The 13,309-nt window shown below is 30.0% G+C and overlaps 1 protein-coding gene across 1 annotated transcript; it reads left to right on the forward strand.

The window, feature by feature from the left end:
• Positions 1-1,838: 1,838 nt before the first annotated feature.
• LOC102591784 (annexin D4-like) lies at positions 1,839-3,534 on the forward strand. The gene is made up of 6 exons (XM_006347712.2): positions 1,839-1,951; positions 2,051-2,223; positions 2,296-2,514; positions 2,606-2,830; positions 2,932-3,003; positions 3,095-3,534. Exons 1-6 carry the CDS (start codon positions 1,906-1,908, stop codon positions 3,305-3,307), a joined length of 948 nt encoding a protein of 315 aa, XP_006347774.1. The 5' UTR covers positions 1,839-1,905; the 3' UTR covers positions 3,308-3,534.
• The last annotated feature ends 9,775 nt before the right edge of the window (positions 3,535-13,309 follow it).

Raw genomic sequence — 13,309 nt, forward strand, 5'->3', positions numbered from 1 at the left:
AAAAAGAATTTGTAATTTACTTTGTTCAACACTTTTCAACTATTGATTCATATTTTTGACAGACTATTACTCTACCGTATCAAAGATTTGAAAAAAAAAGAGTTCAAACAGATAAATAATATGAGTGTTAGCGAAAAATTATTGATATTTTTCTATTTGAATGAGATTAAGGAGAACAAAATAATATAATTTTATGTAAAAAAATTAACAATATATTCTTGGTAAGAATTTGAGGCCCCCCAAAAATTGGGGGCCTAAGGCATAGCCTCAAATTTTGTATGCAAGAGCCGCCCCTGGGTAGATTTTCTATATTTATTCAAATATATTAATTTTAAACCCACTTAGGAACAAGAAGCAAACTGTAGTGTAGTGATAGATCTCTTTTTAATCGATCCACATTTTATTTTATATTTAGGTTATCTTCCTGTAGTTTCAGGACCAATTTTTCAAGTTTTCCCCCTAAAAAGCCGTGTGCTAAAAGAGTAGATTTAAACCCAAAAAAATCCAAACGTGCTAAAAGGTCTCTTGTAACAGAACTAACATTTCGTACCTATAAACTATATACGACTAATACTTCCTTGAAATTGTGTTTTGTTGACTTATTCACACGTTTAAACTTTTATTTTTTGAACCCTGAATGAAGTTTTGGATCCGCCACTGTCCTTGTAAAGAAGGTTCAAGATTCATTTTTTTTACATGGTATAAAAGTAAGATTCATCTCAACTATTGTTTATCAGTGTTGTGCTCCCGTATTGAATTGCCCACACACCATATGTTTTAATCATGTACGTGATGTGACCTTGCGCAGTCCTCTCTCATGAGCAACTTTTTGAGATTAAATTAATTAATCTAAAATTCATTTCTTTACATCATATTTTTCCTTTGTTTTTTATTTGTTTCACGATGGGTGGGGGTAAAATACGTTAGAGACCTATCAATCAATGCTTTGGATGGACTATCAAAGATATGTATGGAACAAATATAATTTTTCCATTCTTAATTAAGTTTCGAGTTCACATAGATTTCTTTAAAGTAGAAAACATTTTCTCTTTTAATGAATTTCATGCAACATGAATTCAAATTAATCAGGACACAAAACACATATCAAACATCAAATAAAAAACAAAAAGAATTAATTACATATTGCATATTAAACATCGAATAAAAAACATGTTTCAATAAAGTTTAATAAAAGGAAAAGAATTAAACAATATAAATTACTAGTTGTAAACTCCAATGACGACATAAAAGTTTTCCATTAATGAAGTTATTGAGATCACAAGAAGGGAGATGAAAGAAATAACTAAACTGATATAATTAACTTGATCAATAACGATTTTTATTAAATAAGTTATAACAGTTTAAGTAAATTACAACCAAGATATTGCTTTGATTAGAAATAAACCGCTGGTAATATCAGTTTAAACTTATTCTAGACGTCTTGATTAATTAATATACTAATATTTGCGAAGCTCATGGTACATAAATAAAACATAAAAAACATATCTTCATTTAATAGACATTAATGAAGAAGATTTCATAGAGATTTAATTTATTTAAAATAATGTACTTAAATACTTTTGACTTTTATTTTTGTTTAATTTAATAACGCAAGGCGTTACAACCAACAATTTAATGGACACTCTTTATAATTTTAAATTCATTACTTTATTAATTAAAGGGACATGAATGCTACGTTATATACAGAGGGTTACTTTGGTCTTTTCAGCTTTACTCAAAACTTAGGTACCCGGTTGGTAATTGATTAAATGACAGAAGTACCCCTAATAACTCGTATAAATATAGTTGCAATTGAATCACAAGTCCCACACCTCAACTCTCAACTTTCTTCTCTCTTTATTACACAAAAACTCAAAAACAGAGAAAAATAACAGAAGAAAAAAAATGTCAGAGGCTAATGAATTTGCAGCTGTAACCAAAGCTTTCTCAGGTTCGTGAGTTAGATCCAAGACCTAATTTAACAGAATTCAATTATGATTGGAAACTGATACTTTTATTCGATTTTTTTTTTTAAAATTCAAATTTGTAGGACTTGGTGTGGATGAGAATTTATTCATTTCATCACTGGGGAGATGGAATCGCTATCAGAGGGAATCGTACAGAGTAAGCACTCCTGGATTCTTCAACGAAGACGAACGCCAATTCCAGAGATGGAGTGATCACCATATCCTTCAGCTTCGTCAAGAATTTTTGCGTCTTAAGGTATTAAAAAGTTGTAAAATATAAGAAATGTCCATTTTAAGTCAAAAAATAAATGTCGAATTAATATTGTAGGATGCAGTGGTGTTGTACACAATGCACCCATGGGAAAGAGATGCGCGTTTGTTTAAAGAGGCGTTGCTATTGAAAATACCTCAACAAGATGTTCTCATTGAGACTGCTTGCACTCGATCCTCTGAAGATCTTTTGGGTGCTAGAAAAGCGTATCATTCTCTTTTCGAACACTCAATTGAGGAAGACATTGCTCATCATATCAAAGCTCACGAAAGAAAGGTCTTTCTTTTATGACTTAAGTTGTATGCACTAATTTTATTTTATTTTATTTGTGGGGCCCGTCTAAAGTCAGATTTCTTTTGATTAACAGCTTCTAGTTGCTCTTGTGAGTACCTACCGTTATGAAGGGCCAAAAGTGAATGACGATCTAGCAAAATCTGAAGCTAAGGTGTTTGTGAATGCACTAAAAGATGCTAAAAAGAAGAATCTAATTGAAGACGAAGAGATTGTGAGGATACTCTCAATCCGAAGCAAGCTCCATCTTAAGGCCATCTGTAGCCACTACAAGGAAATGACTGGCAACTTCTTGGACGAGGTAACAAAAAAAGAGTTCTACTTCTATACACTGACCGTTCATAGTCTTCTTATGCGATTAAATTTAAGATTGTTGATAATCTCAATTTTTTTCTTCTTCAGGATCTTGACGGTGACTTGATCTTGAAACAAGTAGTTCAATGCCTTTGTTCACCTCAAACATACTTCAGCAAGGTAAATACCAATCACCCAACGGAATAAGTATATCGTACACTCTTGTAATTCTCCCCTTTTTGTTTGATTTTTTTTCTCATTTATTGCGTAGATTTTGATTTCGTCCTTAAGTTTGGATGTGGAAGAATCTGCTAAAGACTCAGTGACTCGAGTCATAGTTACAAGAGCAGACGAAAATGATATGAAGCTAATCAAAGAAGAATTCCAGAGCAAATATGGAAGTACCTTGGCTGCAAAAATTCAAGAAGTTGCTAATGGAAGCTACAGAGATTTCTTGCTTACCATAATTGCAAAATCTGACTAATTAATTTTGGCCAGATTTTGTCATATTCAAAATTTTCCAACATTTCCATGTTCTCAAATGCTTTGTTTAATTTCCCCTTTGGTTTAGTTTGTTTTGAGGTCCTTTGCTCAATTTATGTATGATTGCAATGCTCCCATTTCAACATCATACTTTAGTATATTTTTAAATGTTGCAATAAAATATAGAGCTCTTCGAGCTTACGAAAAAATGACCTCTCCTTTAGCTTACTCTTCATATTGAGTTATCGACCTATTAATCCTAACTGAATGATGATGAATTATTTCTTTTAATATAATATTCAATAACCTCAAATTATTTTCATTCGATTGCTACAATGATTAACAATTCTATAAGCTTGGGCTGCTATCCCTTACCTATAATGTGTGGTTAGCAAAATTGATTCAACCGGCCGCCCATTTATCCCCTATTAAGGAAGAGAAAGATTCAAAGGAACGGCCTCATTTCTTTTTTTCCCTGTTTTCTATTATGGCCAGCTACTTTTAATGTAACATAATGATAGTGTTATCTAATACAAATATGTTATAAATAATGTGTGTACTATGAGATTGGAGATATGAATTTAAGTTACATACATATATCCATAGTGTGGGGAGTCTTTTAGGTTAAGAATTCATCACCAACTTAATTGTTTACTTAAGATAAGTCAAGAAAAATCTAGAATATTTCGGAGTTATAGAGAATTGAAAGAAGATCTCTAGAATATTTTTTTTAGAGAATAGTCTAGAAATGTTCTAGATAGGGTAGTTCTAGAATTAAGTAATTGAAGAAGTATTCTAGAATAGAATAGAAAAATATGCTTAGTTAGATTGTTCCATCACCTCCTATAAATAGAGGTGGTTCATTTGATATGTAAGCAAGCAACTAAGTAAGTAACAAACCAAGAAAGTAAGCAAGAAAACAAGAGTGAGTGCTAAGTAAAGAGTGTTGCTGAAGCAAGCAACAAGTTAATGATCAAGATTGTAAGACCGAAGCGGATCCTTACTTTGATATAATAAAATTCAAGTTGTGAGAAATCGATTGTGCTCGTCTCCACCACCAAATAATATTCAACATTTTATACCATTGATCTGTAAATTATTTTTCTGATCAAACGAATGCTTAATTTCTTTTGAAGTTTTCTCCTTCTCCAATTTATGTATTACTTGGATGTTTGTTTCCATTACAAATTAACAATTTCAATATTTTTGTTCACTTTATCCTAATTCAAAAAAACTGCATGCCACATTTCTTCTCTTTCACTCAACTACAATGTCACAATTCTTGTATCTTAGTCTAAACAAATTCCTTTAAATAGATTCCAAATTATAATTTAGAATAATTTTTTTTGTTAATGATAACGAAGACTCAAAAATCAATATACATACTCGAGAATAAAAGAGAGTGAGCAACGGACATAATATTAAACTAGAATTTAAATTTTATAACAAATTTATAAAAAAACTACTTCATTTATACTTTGAATTTACTAAAAAAATTAATAAAAATAAAATCCAATTAAATGATTTTGATACTTGATGAATAAGTTATGTTGCAATAGTTTCCATATTTTGGTTCAATAAAGAAGTAATTAATTTTTTTAGTTTAAGAAACTTCTACACCTATTCCCATACAATTTTGGACAAGTAATTTTATTAGCTTTGGAAACTTACCTAATGCATCTATTCCCATACAAAATAGGATTAATTTTCGTAAAAATAAAATATGATCTTATTATTAGTTTTTTAATTTCTCACTTTTCTTACTTCCACACTATATTAGAGCTTAATTAGTGTTCTTATAATTGTTGTTACATTCTGATAATGGTACACGAAGAAGAGGAACAGTTTGGATGCTACGGATAATAATAATGATCTTACCATTGAGGTTAGTAAATTGGAAAAGGAAAATAAGGTTCTTCGGGCCGCGATGTTTGAAGAAACGCTACGCCAATGTCATATTCAAGTCCCAGCAACAAGTTCTTGGCGAAGCGTTTGACGAGGAAGAGATAAAGATGAAGGTTGAATCATGGGAGAAGCAAGTGCAAGAAGATAATTTAACGATGATCTTCTAGCCGAAAGAGATTTCTTGATAATCATTGGCGGTAGGAGCCGTTGGTAAGTGTTTGATGAAAGTGAATTTTTTTTTGTTCGATTCTACTTCGTTTTCAAAACAAAAAAATTGTTTCTGTGTTTTTGTGTTTACGTTCTTTTCAAAAAAAAAAATTGTTAGTTGTGTCTACTTAGTTTTTTTAAAAAAGGTTTTTGTGTTTTTGTTTTACGTTCTTTTAAAAAAAAATAAAAAATTGTTAGTTGTATTAGTTGTTTCTACTATGTTTTCAAAAAAATAATTGGGGTTTTTATGATGTTTTTACTTCGGTTTAAAAAAAAAGGTTTGTGTTTTGTTGTTCTACTTTTTTTTTTTTTTTTTTTAAAGTTTACGTTGTTTTCTAATAACTAGTTTAGAAATACATGGTAGTATTTCATATGAACTAATGCCAAATTAGGTTGTAGTGGAAGGATGCTTTTGGGGGGTTAGATTAACTAGGCTTTGATATATATGTTAAGTTGTGATCTGAGGTTGTATAGATACAATATGGTATATAGCTTTCAATCATGAGCCGTGATCTTATAATCTATATATATGTAGTGCTATCATGATGGTTGTTATCATGGGTGAAGGAAGAAGGCTTTGGTTTTAGGATCCAAGTCAGTGCCTTGTGATCGAATATAGAGTTGATAATATAGATCAATTTATTGATGAGGGACACAAAAACGCAATAAGAGGGACATACAATGCGCCATGATCTTTCCACATGATATGTTCAAGACCACAAGATCAATGGATATTTTGGTCTACAAATCTTTAGTCTTAAACCAAAAGATTAATGGATATTTTGGTATACATTCTACAAATCTTTAGTTGTAAACCAAAAGATTAGAGGATATTTTGATACATTCTACAAATCTTTAGTCTGATACCAGAAGATTAAAAAAATTCTCTACTTTCTTTAACTACTATTAACTCCAAGTAATTGAGGACTATATTTCTATTGCTAAACTAGGAACTTGGTTGCTTAGCTAAAAATCGAAGACTAAGGCCTTTGAATTACTTTTTTTTTCTCAAAATATTCACGCTCACTATCAGTTGCGTTAGGTCATACCTAATTCGTGATAGTAGAAATATACTCGTACAATACACTCTTTCATTGAACTTGATTATTTTCTCTTCCTTACACATTCTAAAGACAGAGAGTTGGCACATTTCAGTTGGTCTAACCTGATCCAATGCCTTGTAATGGAATATATAAGATTTTAAAATAAATTCAAGGAGCCATCATGACATTCAATATTTTGAAGATTTGTTACATATTCTTCAATTGTTAATTCAACTATTCAAGGTGACGTGACTATGCTAAGAATTAAGGTGACTTATCTATTATTCTAAAGTGATGGCAGGTCATGCTAAGGCTGGGCACCGGATCAGACCGGAACCAACGGACCGGTATGAACCGGTATCGGATCGGAAAGGGACGAGTTGACCGGTACTGGGATGAACCGGACGTGAATTACCGAGATAGATACTAGGTTCCGTCCCGTCCCACTATATACAGGGATGGAACCGGACCGGACCGAAACAGATCGAAATGGAACGGGATGGGATAATCGGGACAACACATATAGCTATTTCAAAAAATAATAATTTTTTTTTAGTAATTTTGAATTTTTGAATTACGAAAATATGAATGTTTGTTTATTTTTCTGAGTTTAAATTAATTGTTTTGAAATAAGTTTTGAAATTTATAATGTAATTTTACTTAAATTTATTTTAAAGATATTTTTTTTTATTTTTACTTATTAAATTTGCAAGTTTAAGTTTAATAAAGTATTTTTGTTTTAAAGTTTTTGAGCATAAGTTTTGAAGATTTGAAATTTTGAAGTTTATAAGTTATTACTTATTAATATGTTATAAGTTATACTTATAACTTGTAATTTAAATAACTTAAGTTTGTAATTTTAAAAAATTAAATAATAATAAGGATAAAACAATGACACAAATTAAAATAATATCAATCCAATCCATTTTTTTTCCTTTTGAAAATATGCCTATATATAAATTATAAAATATAACTTAATTAATAAAAAATAATTAACCGGAACCGGACCCAACTGGTACAACCCGGTCCGATGCCCAACCTTAGATCATGCTGATCCATACCAAAAAAAGTTTTTTAACTCCGCCTGTGTTTTGTTTGTAGTGAAACACAACCGATCCCAAACCTAAATAAAGAAGAAGGGTTTTTTGTTTTTATTAAGAATTCAATGGGCTATTGATATTTTTTTTTCCTTTTAGAGATTATTAAGAGAAAATCAAACCTCTTTGACACTTTTTAATTGAATTAATAAAAAAAACATTTTAAAATCTTATGTATAAAAATGAATTTCTCTTATAAAGACTATAGAACTAATTATTGTTGACACCCAATTTTGGCTCTCCCCGGTAATAATTGATTTTCGAGCTTCCTAAATTCTAAATGATGGAAATAATTGGCTTTATAAAATTCAAAATAATTTTCAAGTCATTTTAACTAGTTTTGTCAGTTTTATAAATTTTAAAATAATAAACGTGATATTTTATATAATTATGTGTCTAATTAGTATATTTTATAAATGTTCGAAAATTGTCTCAAAAGGATTTTAGTTATATTTAAATACTTGGTTATTTAGTTTAAATTAATTAATAGGTTATATTTTGAGTTGATTAGTTTATAATCAAGTTAATTATTATATAATTATGTGTCTAATTAGCATATTTTATGAATGCTCGAAAATTGTCTCAAAAAGATTTAGCTTTATTTAAATATTTGGTTATTTAGTCGTTTATATTGTTAAATTAATTAGTTTATAATTAAGTTAATTATTTTATTTTGTTAAGATTAGGGAGCTCGTTAGTTAATTATATTAATTCGTCTTATTTAGTTACTAGTCGAACTTACTAATTAACCCAATTTGACTAAATTGGTAATTAATTATCTATTGCATGCCTTAGCCAAATCCAACCAATTCACTCAATCCTTTTAATAAAGGGAAAATTTTCAAAACAACAATATTTTAGCTTTTAATGGGACTCCTTAAGCAATAGTTTCACTATTTATTTAAAAATGTCAATATTTTAATTTGTTAAGGATTTGAGTTTATGTATTTATTTTATTTGTATTAATTTGTAAAGAATTAACAAATAATTAATAACTGAATATAGAAAATCATGGAACAAAAAAATTTCAAAAAAGGTAATTTTTTTAAAAAATGTAACATCAGTTACGTTTTTGAAAGAGCATATGTTGCCATTTTTCTTTCTAGCGTTTTTTTCTTTGTTCTTAAGAATTTCAATTTTTTAAAAAACAGTAGTTTGTATTTTATATCTTATATGAGTGGAAGTGTTGGAAAAATTTGTAATGCCTTCTGTTTTGGATATTTAAATGTTTGAACTTCTTTGAATATGTGTTCATCCGAAATGTATTCGAATACCTAATGATATGTATAACTAATTTAAAATACAAAAAATGTTGGTATTGATTTATGATGAATACAACTCTTTGGCATTCTAGTTCAAGTACAAAAATAAAGGCAGTTGTGTAGTATATACCAAAATATAAATACAAATTAGTTGTAGATCGAAATGATATTGAAAAATACAGTTGCGATGAATACATAATACATAGAATAAGTTGTATTCAAAAAAATTGTATTTATATTTCAATATCAAGTTTTGTTATATTATTATTTCACTTTAAATTTGCAGAAAGTATTTTCTAGCTTAGTTTTTATTTCAAATATCAGGTTGTATTTCAATATCATTTTGTATATCAAACGCAGAATGAATACCAATAATTTTGTATTCCCCTTCTTGTGATGTATTCGTCGCACAATTTTATATATTATGTATTCATAAAATTATATTGCTTTAGCCAAATAAAATACAAAATATGTCTTACTAAGTTTGTATTTCAAATATCAGGTTGTATTTCAATATCATTTTGTATATCAAACGCAGAATGAATACCAATAATTTTGTATTCCCCTTCTTGTGATGTATTCTTCTTCTTCTTCTTCATCTACTATGTTCTTTTTTCCGATTTTTTTCCATCAAAATCGAATCTGAATCCGTATTCACTTGTGCATTAGTAACCCTATAAGCAAAATTCGAAATTATTAAATATGAATGTATAAAAAAATCAAACAATATATGATGTATGTGTGCTAATGTAGTTACTACAATCTACTAAATCTCAAATATGAAAATAAATTTTTTGATAATTTGAATGTCGAAATTATCAAAAATTAGAATGTTTTAAGTATCAAACAAAATAAACATACATATGAATTTCTAGATTCTCCAAAATCTGAAAAATTAAAAGACAATCACAAAAAAAAATTGCAAAATCATAACTATTTGATGAATAACTAAACAAAATACACATTAAAAATTAGAAAAATTACGACTGGAAATCCGTAATATATAGAATCGATGATTTAAACATCAAATCAAAATGGATAATGGAAATTTACTTTGTCCAATACGAGAAATCTGCTTGAATTAATAAATAGATTTCATTTAACAATAAAGAAGATTTCTTGATGAACAACAATTTAGCACCTTGAAGAAAGATAAACTTGAAACGTGAAAGGTGGGGAAGAAACGTGAAAAGTGGGAAAGAAACGTGAATGGAGTTGAAAAAAGGTTAATGTGTATTGGTTTAATTTTTTTTTCTTTAAACGGTTATTGATATATAATTTGGTCCAATATAGGACTCTTTCCATAAATAAAATTAATTTTAAATACTAAAATCTGAATACATATTATTTTATAAAAATATTGTCATTCTGCCATTTTAAATAAATATTTTAAAGTGTTGTTATTTTGACTAATTATGTTAGGTATTATGACTTAATTGCTAATTTTCCCTTTAATAAATTATTTTGGGCCTTCTACCTCTTTCAGCCAACCCAAATCCAACACTCCCATACCCATACATTAATAATACAACAACTTACGTACAGCAGTACTAACCGACAACCCAACCCATTCCCATTCCCATTCCCATTCCTCCTATTCCCAACTTAATCCAATTCCACCAGCCCATCCTCACAACCCCTGACTCGGCCCACTTTTTCAATTCTAAAGAAACCCAGATTTTTATATTTATTTTCCAGCAGCAACGACAAACAGAGGAGGAACGGCGTCTTCACGCCAGTTCCAAACGCGACGCACAGCAGACGGACAGCAGTGTTGTTCCAGTCCAGAGCTTCTGCAAGAATCGTCCTTGCAGCTGCGAGATCATGCCACGTCGAGCAGCAAGGACAAGGGAGTCGATCCCACTCGTTCATCTCCCTTTTCCTCTTCCGGAATGGAGTGAATTTTCAGGAAAAAAAGTTGTTTATCCCGAATTGTGAAAGTTTTGGATTTTTAAATTTTGAAATAGTCCCTTGCCTTTGAATGAGATTTCGTCCATTCCCCCCAAAAAGGGGGAACCCTAGAAGTCTCCTTTATATACTCTCTTCCTCTTTAGTGTTAGGGGGGATTGGGAGTCGAAAATAAAATAAAATTTGAAGTTAGAGACAATGAGAAGAGCAAAAGAAGAACTACTATTTTACATTTAAGGCGATAGTATTCGGATAAATTTCTGGTTCGTTCCTTTGGCTATTAGAGCTTTCCGTTGGAATCTTTCACTCGCGGTGTTGGAAGGAGTGTCGTCTCTGACTCGTCGTCCCAGTTCACTGCCCAGGAGAAGGTGACAACTTCGTCTTTATCTCCTTTAGTTTCGTCTCTTTCTTTGTCTTGAATGTCTCTGTCTTATATGCCTGACGTGAGCTAAATACCGACGTTATGCTTTCCAAATGTTAAATTGTTTTCATTCTGTTATGTTTGGAATTAGTTCGGGATTTGCTTTCCTTGGTGAATGTTTGCAATGCTCTTCACACTCTCTGTTTTCGATTAATTAAGTTTTATTCATTCTGGTTTTTTTTTTTTTTTTGAAGATTTGCTTTTGACTATAGTTCTGTTCTTTTGTACGTGTGTTTGGAGGCCAGTATTTGGTTTTATATCAGCCTAGTTTTATATATCTTTTTTTTTCACTTTCATTGTAACCTTTGATGCTATTACCCTATTTGTCGGAGCAATTTTCTCTTCTTTTTTTTGAAATTTTCTTTAAAAAATGAAATGCACCTCTACTCTCCTCAAGTTTGTTCCCTACTCTCTCGATTTTAGATGGTCCAGTTTCTATCTATTTAATAAGAGCATTAGTTTAGCATGCAATTTCTTTAGTATTGTGTCCCTATTTATTGCGTCTTGCATCCTCGAGTGATAATATTTGTTTAGGGTCACTATGACCATATCTTGGATTTCTATCATGTTTACGTATTTGTCCTCATGTTCGCTATTTGTTATATTATGAGAAGCATGTTTTGCTCCTGCTTTCTGTTAGTCGTCACTAGTATATATTTGGTCTTTTGATGTTTACTTTGGCTTAATTTTGGTCTGAGTCAAAGGGTTCATGAATAGGATTTTTATCATATTCTTTGTTATCTGGGAAAATGATTTTAAGTAGGCGTACTTTGAGATAAATATTTAATAGACATATATAGTAGATGACATAATTGCTCATTGTTTCTTTTAAATCTCATCACTTGAAATTCTTAGCTTTGTTATCTTAAGGATAATGATCACCTTGCTTTCATTGCTAGAAGTTATTGTATGTTTGAAGTTAACCTTATCATGAGTGTTATTTTGTCCATATATACACATGTCATATTCTAAAACCTCCTTGCTTTGGTCTGCAAGTATTTGAATGACCACTTCACTTATTCTCATATATTTTCTTTCATTAATTTGTTACTTTATTCCATGTCATTTCCTCTAGCTAATTTATGTATTTTTCTGTGATTATGGTGTCGACCAAGTCCTTTGGGATTTCCCACTTCCTCTTGCATCTGTGAGATGAGCCATGAAGGCTCAATTTTTCTCCATCGAGTCAACCATCATGACAAATTAAGGAAGCTGGTGTACAGGTTGAAAGCAGCAAGATAATGCTGGAAATTGAGTTTTCATATTCCGGAAACTTGAAAACAAGCTGAAATACAGCTTGTATACAGTGGTATACATCAATATACATGATGAAAACACTGAGATACATGTAAAAAAATAATCAGAATACAGGAATAAGAAGTTCGAACAAAAATACAGGTTTCGGAAGGCCCAAAATCGGTTGGATGCAAGTCGTATACAAGGGTATACATAAAGTGTATACACAGATTTCTTGAAAGCAAATGGGGCCAAAGGCCCAAGGGAATTTCAGCAAGTCCAAGATTTGGGCCAAAGGCCCAAATTTAATATTCCTCTCCTTGCTCTCATTTATTTTGTTATATTTGATTAACGTTTTGATTATCCTACGGTTTAATTTAATTAAATTCCCCAAGAATGGTCATTTCATTTATTTTCGAATTAAAGTATATATATTTTATTACTTAGTTTATATTTTAATATTAGTCTTGTTGACATTTTATGACTATTCCCCTTTAGAAAATTCCCATTTAAGATAAATAAAAAATGATTGAAATAATAATAGTAATAAAAAATAAGTTAAAATAAATGAGCTCTTAATTTAAATTTTTAAAAATAACTAGTTAAAATAAATGAGTTCTTTTATTTTGTTAAACTTTCAAAATTAATCAAAGTCGTGAGTTCTTTACTTGGTTAAATTCTAAAAATAATTAGTTAAAATAAACGTATTCTTTTACTTAAGTTAAAATTTCAAAATTAGTCAAAATCATTTTGGTCAAATCGCCAGTCAATCGCGAGTTTGCGGGCATTCTGAGGGCCTAACACCTTCTCGGAATGTACATTGAACTTCGAACCCTCTTATTTTCAAATGGATTTTATCTGTTTAAATCTTTTTTTGAAAACCTTTAAATTTTTTCTTGATTTTTACTAAAAATTAAGTGGCGA

The sequence above is a fragment of the Solanum tuberosum genome, unplaced genomic scaffold (assembly GCF_000226075.1).
Source record: "Solanum tuberosum cultivar DM 1-3 516 R44 unplaced genomic scaffold, SolTub_3.0 scf00092, whole genome shotgun sequence".
Classification (NCBI taxonomy): Eukaryota; Viridiplantae; Streptophyta; class Magnoliopsida; order Solanales; family Solanaceae; genus Solanum; species Solanum tuberosum.

What these genes read in the sequence shown, in the direction of transcription:
- LOC102591784 (XM_006347712.2), top strand. Translation starts at nt 1,906, where the DNA reads ATGTCAGAGGCTAATGAATTTGCAGCTGTAACCAAAGCTTTCTCAG. An exon ending in TGTAACCAAAGCTTTCTCAG is followed by an intron (nt 1,952 to 2,050) that starts GTTCGTGAGTTA and finishes TCAAATTTGTAG; the next exon opens with GACTTGGTGTGGATGAGAAT. An exon ending in CTCAAACATACTTCAGCAAG is followed by an intron (nt 3,004 to 3,094) that starts GTAAATACCAAT and finishes TTTATTGCGTAG; the next exon opens with ATTTTGATTTCGTCCTTAAG.